This window comes from Electrona antarctica (genome assembly GCF_951216825.1).
Source record: "Electrona antarctica genome assembly, chromosome: 9".
Lineage (NCBI taxonomy): Eukaryota > Metazoa > Chordata > Actinopteri > Myctophiformes > Myctophidae > Electrona > Electrona antarctica.
Window position 1 is genome coordinate 25,519,735 of NC_136790.1, and position 17,902 is coordinate 25,537,636.

The 17,902-nt window shown below is 42.6% G+C and overlaps 2 protein-coding genes across 10 annotated transcripts in view; one reads left to right on the forward strand and one right to left on the reverse strand.

Annotated features, from left to right (window-relative positions):
* The window catches only part of lhfpl4a (LHFPL tetraspan subfamily member 4a), a gene marked incomplete at its 5' end in the record, with an annotated part of 42,570 nt that extends 38,285 nt beyond the window's left edge, over positions 1–4,285 (forward strand). Inside the window, one exon of the mRNA XM_079509514.1 lies at positions 3,950–4,285. Within this exon, the coding sequence (XP_079365640.1) occupies positions 3,950–4,003 (54 nt within the window). The 3' untranslated portion in view covers positions 4,004–4,285. The remainder of the gene's footprint in view (positions 1–3,949) is intronic.
* Positions 4,286–10,860: 6,575 nt separating this feature from the next.
* The window catches only part of setd5 (SET domain containing 5), a 35,973-nt gene continuing 28,931 nt past the window's right edge, over positions 10,861–17,902 (reverse strand). For all 9 annotated transcript variants that reach the window (XM_079511231.1, XM_079511238.1, XM_079511236.1 and 6 more), the window contains 4 exons: positions 15,569–15,825; positions 14,160–14,290; positions 13,894–13,982; positions 10,861–13,615 (listed from right to left, as the gene is read on the reverse strand). In XM_079511231.1, the coding sequence (XP_079367357.1) occupies positions 13,031–13,615; positions 13,894–13,982; positions 14,160–14,290; positions 15,569–15,825 (1,062 nt within the window). In that variant the 3' untranslated portion in view covers positions 10,861–13,030. The remainder of the gene's footprint in view (positions 13,616–13,893; positions 13,983–14,159; positions 14,291–15,568; positions 15,826–17,902) is intronic.

The window sequence follows — 17,902 nt, forward strand, 5'->3', positions numbered from 1 at the left end:
GGTTCAAGAGTTATAAGCCAAAACGTAAAGTGGGCTGTTATAGCGCCACCATGAGGCCGACCGATAACATTATAAGTTCATCAATTTTAGTAAGTATTACGAATTATCCCTCCAAGTTTTGTAACTATAGCCCTTACAGTCTCTGAGGAAAAATTACTTGAATGTGATTTTTCGCACTTTCCCATTCATGTCAATGGGGAAATTTAAATCACTAATAAATTCATATCAATTAAACTATAGAACATTTCTCTTAACAAAGTACAAGCTATCGATTCCCGATTTTTCCGGTCAATTTGACATAGGGCTCAAGTGCGTACAGTCAAAACTGTGGGAGGAGTAGTAGTTTGAAATTTAGGGTTACTATAGAAAGAACTAGAAAGGTCGCAATTTTAAAAAATTGCAAAGTGTGGTTGCCGCAGTGGCTTACATATGCCCCTCCCACTGATATTGCTAGCCAATTACAATTTCAAGTCACACATGTGATCATGTGTAAGTATTGTAAGGGATTTATGCCCCCAAAAACCATGTTTTGGCTACAAATGGTTAAATTTTTCGCATTCGCGGCGCCCCCTATGGATAAAAATAGAATTGCTTTTGGTAGTTGGTTGATTCAACGACCCGCAACATGTGATTCAAATTTGGGATGGATTGGACATTCCGTTCGTGATTTATGGCATTTTTTGTAAAATAGGCCCCTCCTACTATCTTCGGACGACGATTACAGCCGAACGATACGCACTATCAAAATTCTGCAGTTGGTGTTTTAATCGGATAGGTCTGGAGATCATGTGTGCCGATTTTTGTGAGATTTGGACAAAATCTGTAGGAGGAGGAGCCAAAAGTGTGTTTTGGAGAAAATTCAAAATGGCGGAAAATCTATCATGACGCAAATGGGCGTGGCCTATATGGGGAGATGCGTCATGACCCAAGGAATCCAGGGAAAACATAATTTTGATTTTACGACCTACGGTTCAAGAGTTATAAGCCAAAACGTAAAGTGGGCTGTTATAGCGCCACCATGAGGCCGACCGATAACATTATAAGTTAATTAATTTTAGTAAGTATTACGAATTATCCCTCCAAGTTTTGTAACTATAGCCCTTACAGTCTCTGAGGAAAAAATACTTGAATGTGATTTTTCGCACTTTCCCATTCATGTCAATGGGGAAATTTAAATCACTAATAAATTCATATCAATTAAACTATAGAACATTTCTCTTAACAAAGTACAAGCTATCGATTCCCGATTTTTCCGGTCAATTTGACATATAGCTCAAGTGCATACAGTTAAAACTGTGGGAGGAGTAGTAGTCTGAAATTTAGGGTTACTCTAGAAATAAAAATAACTAGAAAGGTCGCAATTTTAAAAAATTGCAAAGTGTGGTTGCCGCAGTGGCTTACATATGCCCCTCCCACTGATATTGCCAGCCAATTACAATGTCGCGTCACCCCTGCGATCATGCGTAAGTAATTCGGAGGGGATTTATCCCCCCAAAAATCATGTTTTTGCGACAAACGGTTACATTTCTCGCATTTGCGGCGCCCCCTATGAATGAAAATAGAATTGCTTTTGGTACTTGGTTGATTGAACCACCCGCGACATGTGATTCAAATTTGGGATGGATCGGACATTTCGTTCGTGATTTATGGCATTTTTTGTGATATAGGCCCCTCCCACTAACTCCGGACGACGATTACGGCCGAACGATACGCACTACCAAAATTCTGCAGTTGGTGTTTTAATCGGATGGGTCCCGAGATCATGTGTGCCGATTTTTGTGAGATTTGGACGACATATGTAGGAGGAGGAGCCAAAAGTGTGTTTTGGAGAAAATTCAAAATGGCGGAAAATCTATCATGACGCAAATGGGCGTGGCCTATATGGGGAGATGCGTCATGACCCAAGGAATCCAGGGAAAAAATAATTTTGATTGTACGACCTACGGTTCAAGAGTTATAAGCCAAAACGTAAAGTGGGCTGTTATAGCGCCACCATGAGGCCGACCGATAACATTATAAGTTAATTAATTTTAGTAATTATTATGAACCTCCCCTCCAAGTTTTGTAACTATAGCCCTTACAGTCTCTGAGGAGAAAATACTTGAATGTTATTTTTCGCACTTTCCCATTCATGTCAATGGGGAAATTTAAATCACTAATAAATTCATATCAATTAAACTATACAACATTTCTCTTAACAAAATACAAGCTATCGATTCCCGATGAAGCCGGTCAATTTGACATATGGCTCAAGTGCGTACAGTCAAAACTGTGGGAGGAGTAGTAGTTTGAAATTTAGGGTTACTATAGAAAGAATAATAAAGTGTTACGATTACAATAGTCTGGTTGCCCTGTTAGGGCAACCACACTAATAAAGTGTTCCAATTACAATAGTCTGGTTGCCCTGTTAGGGCAACCACACTAATAAAGTGTTACGATTACAATAGTCTGGTTGCCCTGTTAGGGCAACCACACTAATAAAGTGTTACGATTACAATAGTCTGGTTGCCCTGTTAGGGCAACCACACTAATTAATGGCAAATGCTGCGTGCACACACACACACACACACACACACACACACACACACACACACACACACACACACACACACACACACACACACACACACACACACACACACACACACACACACACACACACACACACACACACACACACACACACAAATCAGTCAGCACATTAATAAAGAGCTGCCATACTGTACAGTACACAGTACAATCCTCAATGTTCATGTAACTCTGAGAGTGCAAACATGGACCGTTTTCTGCACTCCCGTAATTAAAATAACCCATTTTACTGTAGGTGTGCATCATACACTACAGAGGTCGATGTTTGACATCATCTGTTACTAAAAACACAATGTAAAGCAAAACTGAACAATGTCAACGCTTTGAGCCTCCTCTCTCTTGTCTTCCCCCTGGCCTGACACAGCAAACTCCTATGGCCTAATTAGCTAATAATAAGCCTTAATTTATACTACAAAGTATAATGTTATTGCTTGGAGAAAAGAACTGTGGCACATTGTTAGCTTGAAAATCAGTTTTATATCAGATCTTCAGCAAGGAACACCATTGTGCGGTGGAGAATAATTTAACGGTATCAGTTAAACGAAAGCCCTAGCTCTCAACGTGGGATCCGTGGACCGAGACAGAGCACAGGCATCCTTAAGAGAGTTAACGGGGGTATCCAGTTGGTCCTTTGGACCTTTGGACCCAGACAGAGCACAAGCATCCTTAAGAGAGTTAAAGGGGGTATCCAGTTGGTCCTTTGGACCTTTGGACCCAGACAGAGCACAGGCATCCTTAAGAGAGTTAACGGGGGTATCCAGTTGGTCCTTTGGACCCAGACAGAGCACAAGCATCCTTAAGAGAGTTAACGGGGGTATCCAGTTGGTCCTTTGGACCTTTGGACCCAGACAGAGCACAAGCATCCTTAAGAGAGTTAACGGGGGTATCCAGTTGGTCCTTTGGACCTTTGGACCCAGACAGAGCACAGGCATCCTTAAGAGAGTTAAAGGGGGTATCCAGTTGGTCCTTTGGACCTTTGGACCCAGACAGAGCACAGGCATCCTTAAGAGAGTTAAAGGGGGTATCCAGTTGGTCCTTTGCGGGTCTGTAACTCAGAGAGTCCAGAAATAGAACCAAATGGTCCTGGTGTTAAGTTAGGATGTTGGAGATTGGGGTCCCAGAGATAAAGCTGGTATCAAATGGGGGTCTCTGGCCTAATGCATATAAAACTGGGGGTCCTTAATAATCAGTGAATTAAAAGAACGCTTAAGATTCTGCTGATATGTGCCCTGATGCTCCCCTTGCTGCATGCGACTGCCCTCCTCCTCCACTCATATCTGTTGTTGGCATTAAAGTGATAGCCACCCTAACAATGGTACAATGTTTCACCTCTTCTTCTCTCGCTCTCTTTGTCTTCCAGATTGAAATCCGGGACCCAAAGGATCCGAGGTTTGGCGCGCAACGGTTCCACTGAGATTATCATCCCTTTTCATCTGTATCCTGCCTCATCCTCCTCGCATCCTTCTACTTTAACCCCCAGCCCAGACCCCACACAGTACAAATCCTCAGTGTTCATTTAAACTTTTGTAACACAGAGACTTAAATAAACGCTCCAGATTTTAACGTGGAGTTACCCTGCTAAGCTTTTCAGGTCCTTGATTTGGGCTTTTAGGTGAGTCCAGCAGACTGGAGCCTACTACTATAGGACTGACATGGAACATATTAACAGAGAGAAGCTATATGTCCATTTGAAGAGAAAGGACACCTTATGATCAGATTATTATTATTTTTTAAATAAAACTCTGGGATAAAAAAAAAACGCAATTCACGGCATAGGCATGTCAATGTTGTTTTTACAATGATGCTGAAGTTATTGACAAGGATGATTAAAGTTTGCAAAAAAGAGGCGTATTCTATGAAAATATAGTTGGTTACATATTTGAGTGGTGTAAACCACTCCTACAACTGGCTTTGTTAGTTTACGTGTCTGTTCGTACCAAAAAATGAGAATGGTTGCTATGGTCACCCAGTTCACACGGGTGTGATTTCATTACGTCAGACATTACGTCAGACCACAGCTGATCAGTCTATATAAGACCTTACACCACTCAGTTCACACGGGTGTGATTTTTTTATTCACGAGTGGGAAGAAACAAGCAATTGCCAGCTTTAAATAAGAATCACTACAAAGTGCATACGTAAAAGCACACAAGGTGCTACTTCTGAAATAATAATACAAATTAGCCCAAAAATAAATGAATATTTTATATTTCTTTGTATAAATATGAGGTCTGACGTGAACCACAAAGGGAAAACTGAGATGTGTGTATCACTGTATATTTCACGTTTCTATGGAAACAGGGTTTAAAAAAGGACTTCAAGCATTTCTTGCCTCATGACATAACATGTGATTGCAAACCCGTTTTGTTTTTGGAAACTGTCGTGTCCTGGAAGAAAGTGTGTATTTTCAAAATATTTTACTGTGCTTAGTTTGGACAGCTCCATCAAATCGTTGCTGCCACAACATGGGGGAGATCTATGGTTCTGAACCTGTGGGCCGTGAGGATACTGCAACTTGAGATCTATGGTTCTGAACCTGTGGGCCGTGAGGATACTGCAACTTGAGATCTATGGTTCTGAACCTGTGGGCCGTGAGGATACTGCAACTTGAGATCTATGGTTCTGAACCTGTGGGCCGTGAGGATACTGCAACTTGCGCTTATTTGGGGCCCACTTGCAATCTGCGAGTGGGCCCCCAATAATTGGCCAACATCAAGATTTTAATGATAATGTATGACATAAATATTTAAAACAATGTAAAAAAGAAATCGTGGTCATGGTATGTTTTCTTTAAATAGGCTAGATGATTTTTCATTGTTATGCCGAATAGGAACTTAGGAACAGGAATAGGAACGGCCATTGGTCCAAGGAGGACACAATCGGTTGATTGTCGGCTGCCATGTTAAGTGGTCAGATAGGTGGGCCGCGAACAATTCTGAGGTGTTCTAGTGGGCCCTGATGGCTGGAAACCACTGGGGTAGATGGTAGTGACAACTCATATATTATTATTATTACCCTTTTAAAACTGTATCGTTCTATTTTGTTAGTATGCCCCGCCACCAGGAGTATGCCCCGCCATGCTGCATCTATCTCAGGCTTAGAAAAGCCCATACACTCAGTGACAATGAGTGAAGTGATGCTCAGTCCAGCAGGGTGGGGTCTCTGAGAACAGCTCCACAGACGTGAGAGCAGACGTGTTCTCTTTAACTTCAGCCTTGTACTTATAGTGAATATATCCGATCTACAAGCTCACAATGTGACAGCTCACAATGTGAAGCATTGTGAGCTCACAATGTGACAGCTCACAATGTGAAGCATTGTGAGCTTGTAGACTTGCTATTTTTGAACGTTTTGAACAATTTGCCTATAAATGACATGCCCAAAATAGCAGGAAGAAATTGGTTAAGAGGACAGACATTCATCAGCACCAGAAGCCTTCTTCCCATATTTACTTCTCAAACCAAATAGGACTGGTTTCTTTTCGAAAACCAAGGGGTATCATGTTTGATGTCGACATTACGCAGATTTTCGGTGATGGGCCTAACAGAGAATAAAATGTATATACTAGTAGCTGTTTTTGTTCTTTCTTTCTTAAAGAAGAATCTGCTTTTTACAGATTGCACCTTTGTATCTTCTCAAATTTGCAGATCAGCAATCTCAGGATGAAGCAAGAAGTAGTTAGATTACGGACTGCAGCTGGGTTTCTCGAAAAGCCTCTTGAAACCAAAATATCCTGTCAAGTTTACTGTATTATTGCCATGGAAGATAATCTTTGTGCTAACTATTTTGCACACATCTAGGGGAGATCAACGGGTGATGTAATTGGTTACGTGAACCAACTGCTGCCAAGTTATAACATTTGTTGTGGTTTTATCTCTGCCCCAGGAAATATTTTTGGCTGGAATACTTAATGGCCTGAGCTAACATTTGCACTGGTCCCACATTTCTCATTTGGCTAATTTCAGTTGTATGCATCATCACATCTAGTTGGTTTAGAACCTATTTGGAACATGCTTACAGTAGTTGTACTGGTGTCCCTCACCTTAGTGTTTAAGTGCAGTGCTAACCCCAAACAATGTGAAGCCTGACAACTTGACAAGGAGGTAGGCCTGACATCTGATGATAAAATGCAAGGTTTTGAACTGGCCATTTGCTATTGGCTGATTTTGGTGCCAGGTGACTCAGCTACATCATGGTCCCAAAACCAGCCAATGAAAGATGGTTAGTTCAGCGCTATCAAATTGTGCCAAGACAAAGAAGCCACGGTATAGTACTTCATCCCTCTATATGTCTTGAATGCTGATCATTTTTTAATAATTATTTTCTTATAACTTTCTTTGTTTTGCTGTGGTTGTAACTTGTAACATAATTTTCTCTAATGAAATGCAGTGATGTTTATCAATGTTGAAAATGGGATGTTTTGGTGAAATTGCCACAGTCCAACGTGGCAGCCAGGGTCACACACCACTTTATCTTTATTGCCGGTTCAACAATAATGAAAATAAATTGGTTGGATATTCACATGATAATGAGTACCTTTAGCTTTTTTTTTTTAAAACACTCAATATACGCAATATACATTTTGTTAGTTAGGACACAGCAGGGAAATGTTCCTGACATTAACAGTAATATTGATCTTTTCTCATGTAATGCAGTGGTTCAGGACTCAGGTAGGGCACCGGTCTAGTACTTTGGATGGGTAAATGCAAAAGAGGAATACCAGGCCCACCCATCTAACACAGAAGCCGTGTTAAGTGGTCAGATGGGTGGATAGCAAATACTTTCAAGATTTTCAAGTGGGCCCTGAACCAGAAAAAGTTGAGAACCACTGGACTTACTGTTGTAGTTGTAGTATATAATTTGCTGCCTGTAAACCCTAAAGGAATGGTATAGCAGGTGAGAATGTGAATGCCAAACATTAAAAACACAATGCACACTCATAATTATAGTGGCAGATAAGGCTTCAGAAGTCTCAATTAACATTCAGGCAGCCAGGCAGCCAGGAACCTTGGTGTTGTCCTGGACAGTCAGCTCTCGTTTAAAACTCACATCACAGCTGTCACTCGATCCTGTAGGTTCACACTCTATAACATACGACGAATTAGACCGTTCCTCACCCAGGAATCAGCCCAGCTCCTAATCCAGACAACAGTCTTGTCAAAACTTGACTATTGTAATTCGCTCCTTACTGGCCTACCGGCATGTGCACTTAAGCCTCTCCAACTGATCCAAAACGCCGCAGCTCGTCTGGTCTTCAACCAGCCAAAATTCTCACATGTCTCCCCCCTGCTCCGCTCCCTGCACTGGCTCCCAGTCGCTGCCCGCACAGAATACAAAACTCTGATGCTGGCATTCAAAGCAACCAAAGGTATGGCTCCCCCATATCTTGCAAGCATGATTGAACCCTACAAACCCTCCCGCGCACTCAGATCAGCCAACGCAGGAAAGCTGGAAGTACCCTCACTAAAAACGCCGGGACAACGCTCCACACGTCCCAAACTCTTCTCCCTTCTGGCCCCAAAACTGTGGAATGCACTCCCCGTTGCAATCAGAACTGCAGCATCACTCCCAATCTTCCGCCGTAGTCTGAAGACCCACCTTTTCAGACTCCATCATGGCCCATAGCACTTATCCTACCCCCTTAGATAGCACTTTTTAGACTTAGATAGCATTTGAAACAGACTTATAGCATGTCATGTAGACAGCACAATAATTGCATTGTATGTAGTCATAGCACATCATAGTACATATGTATAGCATAGTATAGTATATATGTATATTTAATATGTATAGTGTCATTATATAGATATGTTCTAGTTACGTTCTTAGCTTACGCATGTTTCTTGATAAATGCATTTTATATATGTGATGTATTCCCATACTTTTGTTCTTGCCTAATGTAAATCGCTCTGGATTAAGAGCGTCTGCTAAATGCCTAAATTGTAAATTGTAAATTGTAAAGGAGTCACAATAGTCGATGGCTCACATGTGTCCTTTATGAATATGTCAGTCGGTAGCTGACCGAGTGGTGAAGTTGCCTCTTCATATGTCGCACTCACTCACTCACACACTTGCACGCACGCACGTGCGTCACATAGGCCTACAGTTCAACACAGATGAACAGCATCCATTTCAGAGCGAGGTGAGCACATCAACACTAATCATCTTACCAAGTATCACGCAACACCCATACAACAACAACAACAACAAATATAGCTGCAAGCAGCTATAAGACGGGGCCAAGCCATAAAAGCAATAGGGCTCGAGCTGGTTGGAGACTGGAGATGACATCACCTTATTTGTTACACTGATTGGCTGAAGGGGTTGTCTGTCAACTCTGTATACCCGCAGCCAAGAGCCAACCATGCAAATAGCAGGCTACGAAAGAATTGGGAGATCTAAAGGTCAGAGGTCCTTGCCAGAACTGCAAACAGTGGCGGAAGAAGACAAAACGGTAGAAAAACAATAGGGGCTTTCGCCCCTTTGGGCTTGGCCCCCAACAACAACAACAACATAACCTCGTAGAGAGGGGAGAGGGAACTGGCCGTTCTGCAAAACACATTAACGTTGAAACCCAACCTTGTGGAAACATTTCCTGACACACCACACATCTCTCCACCCCACTGAGTCGCTTAGCTCATGCTAGGCGGGGCTATTTATAACCGTGGCGGCAGAGACGCTAAAAGATGGCTGGGGGGGGTGGTGGGCAACACGGGATGTCAGATGAGATTGCCGCCTTTTTGTTGTGAAGCACTGTAGCCAAACTGCTGGGCTAGAGGGGGCTTAATAAAGAGAGATTCATAGTGATGTGCCTGCCTCAGAGTTCTCTCACCCCCGCCCTATTTCATTTTGTCATTTTCTTTCTGTTGCTCTCTCCTGTCTCATACCCAAAGTAAGGAAGGCACTGACCTGAAATATATCAGTGCTGTGCTCCTTGGTTGAATGACCATAGGCCCCCCCTGGCTGGCTGGGTCAACCAAAGTGTACAAGGTAGGTAGAGGTGTGTGTGTGTGTGTGCGTGTGCGTGCTCGCATGTGTGTGTTTCACAGTGTTTTCAACATTGAACTACATTACACAGCAGGATCAATTTCACATTCAATGTCACATCACATGTTTACATCAGGTATGAAACAGCTTCCTCCGAACTGCAGTTACATTCATTTAAGAGAATAAGAGTTCAAAATAATAAAATATACGTACATACACAATATGTAGGCCCTAGTCACAAGAATGGTACTGCCATATAGGCTGCAGTAGGCTATACAGTTTAGCCAAATACCAAAAACAAATATGTAGAGACAGTGTTGCACAGTATCTTGTGCAACATATAGCAAATATAAATACATGTATTGAAATGTATCAGTGAGATGTAATATACATATAATTTAAAGTAGTTGGGAAAAAGACAGGTCATTGCTAATGCAAAATAGTATGTAAAGACTCACATCGCCATCTAGTGGTCGCTTTGAATAACGGCTAAAAGTGCAGTAGGGTAATTTTGTCCCAGTTTAGGTCACTTCAGATGTATTCCCAAGAAAATCTATAAATATTGAATGAATGGATGGATGAATGAATGATATGCCGTAGGTGATATATATATCTATGTGGAAATGTGTGTGTGTGCGTGTGCGAGCGAGCGTGCGAGTGTCTGTGCAGGTAGACCATTGTGTATTTCTTTGAGGACCAAAAATCCTGCATTTTATGTTGTAGGCCTACAGTTATTACTTACTTGTATCTCTCACGCTTGCATGGTATCTTCAGCGGATTCCGTCGTTCTTCCGGGTCCTTGAAACGCAGCCACTAGTTTTATAGTTTTACTCATGGTTTTACTGGGGTTAGGTTTAGGTATAGTTTTAGGGACTACCTTTTACGCAGAGCCTCGGTTTTGTGCCATTTTATCATGATTATTAGTGAGGACCTATTATATGAAGATAAATTGAAAAGTGGTGAAATTGTCCTTTAATCCGGTCGTTTTAACAGACCCCTCACCAACCTTAATCCGATCGCCTGTAAAACAAGTGCCCCCTCAGATCGACCACCAGTGCGTAAAAGGTCAGTTTTACTGCATCTCTCTCTCTCTCTCCTCTACCTCCCCCCAAACGACATGGTCAAGGCAGAACCGAGAGCCTGGTTTGGCGTGACGTTTCTTCGGGGTACCCAGTAGCCTACGTTAGAGCCATGACATGCACAATCTGGCTGAGTAACCAGTATATTTGATCAATTAAAAAAACAAAAAAAACAAAACAAAAAAAAACAATTTCACAAGGGCAGTTTTCAAAATACATTACCATCATGATTATTTTATTATCAAAATGCATTACATCTCTTCTGCTTCTTAAATCTTTTGGAGGGGGAGGGGTGTGGTTGAAATAGTTACTATGCTTTGTGTAAAAAATGAAACAAACCAACAAAAGAAAGAAAGAAAATGCAGCGCCTGGTTTTTCAAGAAACTCCGGAACAAGAAGTTAAAACAGGAACAGACAATGATTAACTCCCAGACACCCATCCATGTGGTCACTCAAAACCCCCAAAAAAGAACAAAAAGAAAGAAAGCAAATATCATCCTGTAAATTTAGTTTCTATTACACTTTTCTTTCTATACAAGTACACATATTCATACATGTCGCATTTGTGTCATTTTTAGCTTGTATTTCTTACGTTTTAAGGTGCTGGTTAATTTTGAGTCTACATATTGTTTTTCTTACGTCTTCTTTCAAAACATTCATCTAATGTGTGAGTACCCTTCTGTCTGTTGGTCAAGGAGGCATGGTGGGGGGGGGGGGGGGGGGTCAAGAAATGACCAGTGTCTCTGGTCATTAATACTTCCCAGTATCCCAGTGCTCGTTCTGGGTCATGACAGTCAAAACAGTAAAAACGTGTGGTCCAAATGAGCTACAAAAATGTTCTGCGTTCCAACTCTCATGTTGAGATGGTGACAGCATTGGTATGAGGTCCCACTGCAGTGGTCGTGGCACATGACTCCATATAACTGGACTTGTTTCTCTTTTCCTTTATTAGAATTCAGTTGGTGAGGACCGTAGTGAAAACTAAACAGGGCTTACAGCATTCTGTGGAAAGGGAAACTTTATGAAGCAGCACTTGCGTAAAAAATACAAAAACAAAAACAAGAAAATAAAACAGCAGCTTTTTCTAGTTGTATAAACCATCCACACGATCCCCAAAGATCTCCCTCCCCCATTGTTAGGTGGTATACGGAATGCAAGATTGATCAGAAGGAAAAAAAAAGGAAAAAAAAAACAAAAAAACATATATACTCTCAATAAAGTTTCCAAAAAAAATCCTACAGGATTCAAGACAGGAGACAAACCCAACAGAGTAAAGAAATTATGTCAGATTCTTAGCTTCTCTTTTTGTTCCGGCATTCCAATACTATCAAAGAACAAAAACTATAACGTTTGTGTAACAATTTGTATCCAACCTTGGAAACGGATCCCAAATGACAACATGACCGTAGCCGCTCACGGAACATAAGTGGATTTCAAATTTATTGGAAAAACAAGACTGCAGCACCATGAATCATAAGACCTGTACGTCTCAAGTACAATATCGCAAGTCTACAGTGAAGTAGTACTAAAGTGAAAACCAAACAAACGGTCAAGTGGGGATAAAATAACTGAACAGAGGGGGAATCAAATCAATGTTCATTAGAAAAGATGGAGGCTCGAGAGAGTAAAACGTTTTGAGAAAGCTGGTAATCACATGGAATGATCCTGATCGGGAAGCTTTTGTCCCTCCAAAACTCTTGGATACATCTTTATAACGGATGAAGGACATACACACTGTCCGTTTTGTTTCCCCTTCCAAAATGAAACGCTTATATTCTATACCGCAGGACAGACTGGGCTGCTTGCCAAATCCCAGAAGTTAACTTTGGAGGGAGGGGGGAACAGGGCAAAAAACAAACAAAAAAACATTGATTTGAGTTATGTTTACATCTCAATATTTATGAAACATAGGTACCAAGACAACAGGTACACTTTTTAAAACTTTGTACAGATACTCATGTTGAAGATTTTACTTTCAAACATTACGTAACCTGTTTGCACAGTCCAACATGTCAGGAAACGCCAGGGGCAATTTCAAGTTACATTATGATTTCTTATTTTCAGAATGTGTCCATTATTTTCTTCTTTAAATCGCTTACTCCATTGATTCCTTAATGATGTCGAAAGTCAATGATTAGCTTTGTGCAGAATGCAGTAATTTAGTTTCTCAGAAAATAAAGAAAGAAAAGACAGAAAATAAAAGGAGAGATCCATACAAGAAGTCCTGGCTCCTCTTAGGTCTGACTCTGTACACATTTCCCCTCACTGAGCCCTCACCACAGGTTTAGGGCTTGAGGAGCTACGCACTGCCTCACGCAAACACACTCGCTCACACTCACTCACGCACGCATGCACACATGCACTCAAACAAGGTCCTAAAAGCTTCCTGACTGTGTCCGTACTCCTGATCCCTGGAGAGGCGGGTGCTGGAACTGAGTGAGGGGCGGCCCGCGCTGCGGGTAATGTGGGGCTCCAGAGGCTGCCAGGAGCCTGGAGCCTGCCTGCAGCACTGCCTGTCCCGGACTGCCCGTTTTCAGGCTCCGAGGTGCCTGCTGCTGGCTCAGTCTAGAGGTCTGATTACCCAAGTCTGTTTTAGTCTGGCCATGGGTCCGAGGGCCTGGGCTGGGCGATCCCACTAAGCCACTGCTGTTCAAGAGGCTAGCTTTTAAGTGGCTGTTGCTGTAGCCAGGAGTTCCGTCCATACTGCTGCTGCTTTGCTGGTGGTGTAGAGAACCCCCTGGTGGCCTGGAGTCTGAGGACGAGGAGGTGGGAGTCTGACTGGGGTAGGAAGATGAGGGGAGGTCCTGGGACTGGCCAGGGTGGGACGAGGAGAGCCGAGGGTAGAAGCTCTGACTTGAGGAAGAGGGGGGGCCAGAGGGACTATATGAACCACGGAATGGAGAGGAGGAGCTCTGCTGGAGGAAGGATGGGCTGTCTGTCTGACCGTGGCTCTCTGATGACTGCACACAACCAAACAAAACATGCAGTTACCAAATTATTATTATCTCCCAATAATATAACTCTGGAAAAACAAGTGGATGCATTATCTACCATCATCATAACAATTTATAATAAATCTGTAGTATAATCACATTGATACACTCAAGGTCATGCAATGCCATTGGTGCGCTGAGTATGACACCACACCATAGCAGCCTATAATGTTGTTCATAATTTCAAAACCTAAGCACTAGTTGTGAATGATGTCTCAAGTGAGGTTTAGCATGAAGCAGCATACCTGGTGGGCATACAAAGAGGGACTGTATCTGTGTGGACTCCTCATGGGAGAGGTTATGGTGCCTGTCTGGACATCATATCGATCTCCGTCTGTTAAACACGTACATCATCACAGACACTTTTACCAAAGAAGTTGCTTCAAGGTTATTTTTTTCTTTACTACCTGTTATTTGTGAAAGGGCAATTAAGCTGCAGTAGTAATTATAAAATGCCACATAAGATTAAACGTTCATAATATAAAATGATGAGTGTGAGTCCATGTCATACCAGGCTCCTTGTCTCCCGGCACTGAGCCATCCCCCCTTTTTAAAATGCGCTCCATCTTGATGCTGCCTCTCAGAACTCGTTCCAGGACGCCCTGGCCTTCCCGTAGTCGTTCCACACTGGTGGGCACCATCCTGACGGAGAGCAAACAATTTACAATTTAGGCATTTAGCAGACGCTCTTAATCCAGAGCGACTTACATTAAGCAAGAACAAAAAGCATGGCAATACATCACATACATAAAAAGTAGTTATCATGAAACATGCGTAAGCTAAGAACGTAACAGTGGAATATCTATATAATGAAACTATACATATAAACTATACATATATACTATGCTATACTGAAGTGCTATGACTACATACAATGCAATTCTAGTGCTGTCTACATAACATGCTATAAGTCTGTATCAAATGCTATCTAAGTCTACAAAAAGTGGTATCTAAGGGGGTAGGGTAAGTGCTACGGGCCTGGATGGAGTCTGAAAAGGTGGGTTTTAAGACTACGGCGGAAGATTGGGAGTGAGGCTGCAGTTCTGATTGTAATGGGAAGTGCATTCCATAGTTTTGGAACCAGAAGGGAGAAGAGTTTGGGACGTGTGGAGCGTTGTCCCCGCGTTTTTAGTGAGGGTAGTCAGGGAACTTCCAGCTTCCCTGCGTTGGCTGATCTGAGTGCGCGGGAGGGTTTGTAGGGTTCGATCATACTTGCAAGATATGAGGGAGCCATACCTTTGGTTGCTTTGAATGCCAGCATCAGAGTTTTGTATTCTGTGCGGGCAGCGACCGGGAGCCAGTGGAGGGAGCGGAGAAGGGGGGAGACATGTGAGAATGTTGGCTGGTTGAAGACCAAGCAAGCTGAGGCATTTTGGATCAGTTGGAGAGGCTTAAGAGCTCTGGTAGGCCAGTAAGGAGGGAGTTACAATAGTCAAGTTTTGACAAGACTGTTGTCTGGATTAGGAGCTGGGCTGACTCCTGGGTGAGGAACGGTCTAATTCGTCAGGCTCAGCACATAGCATACAACCATAACCAACACAGCAACCATAGAAAGGCCATGCATCATTTGTAACTAACCAGGTTAGACATGTCTAGTTCCCATACTAACTTTCGATACCAAGACCCTTTTGTAGAGATCATCAAATAATATGTAATGAGCTCTGTAAAAGGGTCTGGGTTATACATGTATCAATCTGGGAACCCATCTGCGAAAAGCAGCACCCTCTGCCGTTTGTTTCCTTTGAATTAGCTTCTGGGGGCAATAGAATGTGGATAACAGGATATTGACCACGTTGGTCCGCCCTCAGCCGCCCTCTTCCAGCTTTTGTATTCATTCCACTAATAATCCCCAATGTATACACATTCTGAATGCCCCTGCCGACAGTAGCAAGATATGTATAACTTCTGACCGTCACTCACCAGTGGCTGTTGCTCTCCTGAGCCCTGTGGTCTGGGGGGCTGACCTCCTCTATCTGGGGGATGGAGGAGTGGACCGGGGAGTTGAAGGAATTGTGCGGCGAGGCTGGGGGCTGCAGCTGGTGGAGGGGGTGATGGGAATCCTGGCTGTAGTGGGAGCCTGGCCGGGTTGGGGTGTTCCCCAGGGAGGAGCTGCTGGCCCCGGGCTCTGGATCACGGCCGCTCCCTTGCTTCCTCTTGCGGTACTCCAGCAACGACACCTGTGAAAGAGGACAACCACTCACATCAGACATGTTGAGTTTGAGTGCTGATGCATAGCTTTGAGTTCAGCCCTGACAATACTACATACACTTTCATGTCATCATGACATACACAGCACCCACAAACAAACAAACACACACACACACACACACACACACACACACACACACACACACACTGGAACACGGGTTGCATTGCATCACATTTGTGTTCACCCGAAACTGCATGGAAGGATACTCAAACCACATGCAACAAGTCAACATAAACTCACCTGGGAAAAAGCACTTGTATTAAATGTCAATGATACCTCATTTGACTGAAAGTAACCAAACCTCAAACAACATGGGAATGACATTTTGGTATGAGAATGACATTGGATGTAAACTCGGTTTGCATTCCACAAGCTTACTTACCGAAGTTCTCTCTTGTGGCACATGCCACAAGAGCACAAACCCTGATCCATTTCATTCTTCCTGACCACCAGAGGTGGTGCTTCTTGCAGTGGGTCCATCTCACACATGTGCAGGTAAGTAATTAATTATAGCAACACAGTAACTCACCTGTGACATGGGATGACAAAGAGCAAGCCTCCAGTAAAAAAGAAAAACTACAATGTCCAATAGTATGTTCCTTCCATCTTCTTCCGATTGTGGACTAAAGATCGCAGGTCAATGATATGAAAATTACATGTCATGATTATTGTGGCAGAAATAGTGATTAACTATTATCGCCATTTAAATCAAAATAAGCTTAAAACTTAAATGCAAAATTTGCATTTTAAGTTGAACTTGAACTTAAACGCCCAGCATCCCTATTCTGGGGGGAAACGTTCGCCAAAAATAGCCGATCTACAAGCTCACAACGAGTTGAGAATGTAGATTTGTGCAAGTTATCGATTTGTAGAGTGAATAAGAGCGTACCAAATGTGCTCTTTACAGGTCAGTTTCATCAAGTATAGAGGGTTTAGTGGTACTGAATTTGCAGCTCAACAGAAGCCAATTCATCCTAGTGTATGACGGAGGATATACAGTATCTGTGATACAACTGTGAGCGTTTTTTATCACGATAAACAATAACGATTATCATCCCATCGCTAGTTTCATACGTTCATCCACTAGACTAGAGGCTGTGACAAGCTATTCCAATTTCATATTTTCTGCACGCTACAAATTAATTAGTAGTGGTTTTGCATGCGGGGACTGGAGTTATCATCCAGTGTGGTTCCAGCTCCAGCTGGCTCACAACTTTCAATAAGCTTGATTTCACCGCTAACCAGTGTTTTCACCATGTGTGGGTACAGTAAGTGCTATTCTGTAGAACTGCGTTGTGCTTGCCCTCGGCTCTCGGAGAGGCTGGCCATAAATGGTTGGGCATAAACATTAACTTCACTATCTCCTGGCAGTGTACCTGTACGTGTCAGATGTTTTGTGGTAAGTTATTTAACTATGTGTTTAAGACCATTAGTGGTTAGTGTTCTTATGTGCCTCTATAAGTTATGCAGAGTCTATAGTGTTTCAGCTTGAGGACTGCTGCTTGTCAATTTTTTATTTCCATTTAGCATAGTTTAAATAAGCCTTGCTGCTGGAACGACTAAAATAACCAGGTTGCAGTAGCTGCTGCACATCTGCTGCCGCTATTGTAACTACAGTGTGGTCAATCCAGCACATTATGTCAGTGGTTCTCAAACCTTTTCATGTCAAGGACCCCCAAATTGACAGTATTAGCCCACAGACCCGCATTTGAAAAAGTTATGCCAGTGACTCCCATAAGAGAAGGTTTTTACTGCTCTAGCAGTGATTCTCAACCATTTTAATTTCAAGGACCCCCAGTTTGAAATGCATTAGGTTACGGGCCACCATTTAATGGCATTTCTATCTCTAGGACCCCAAGTCAAGTCAAGTCAATGTTAATATAACTCTGAGAGTGTACAAATGGACCCGTTGGGGTCCAATTGGTTCCATTTGTACACCATCTGAGTTACAGACCCATAAGGGTCCATTTGTTTCTAATTATCATTTAGCTGGGACTCGCTCAAGGACCCCCTTGAGAACCAATGCATTACGTTACACACAACAT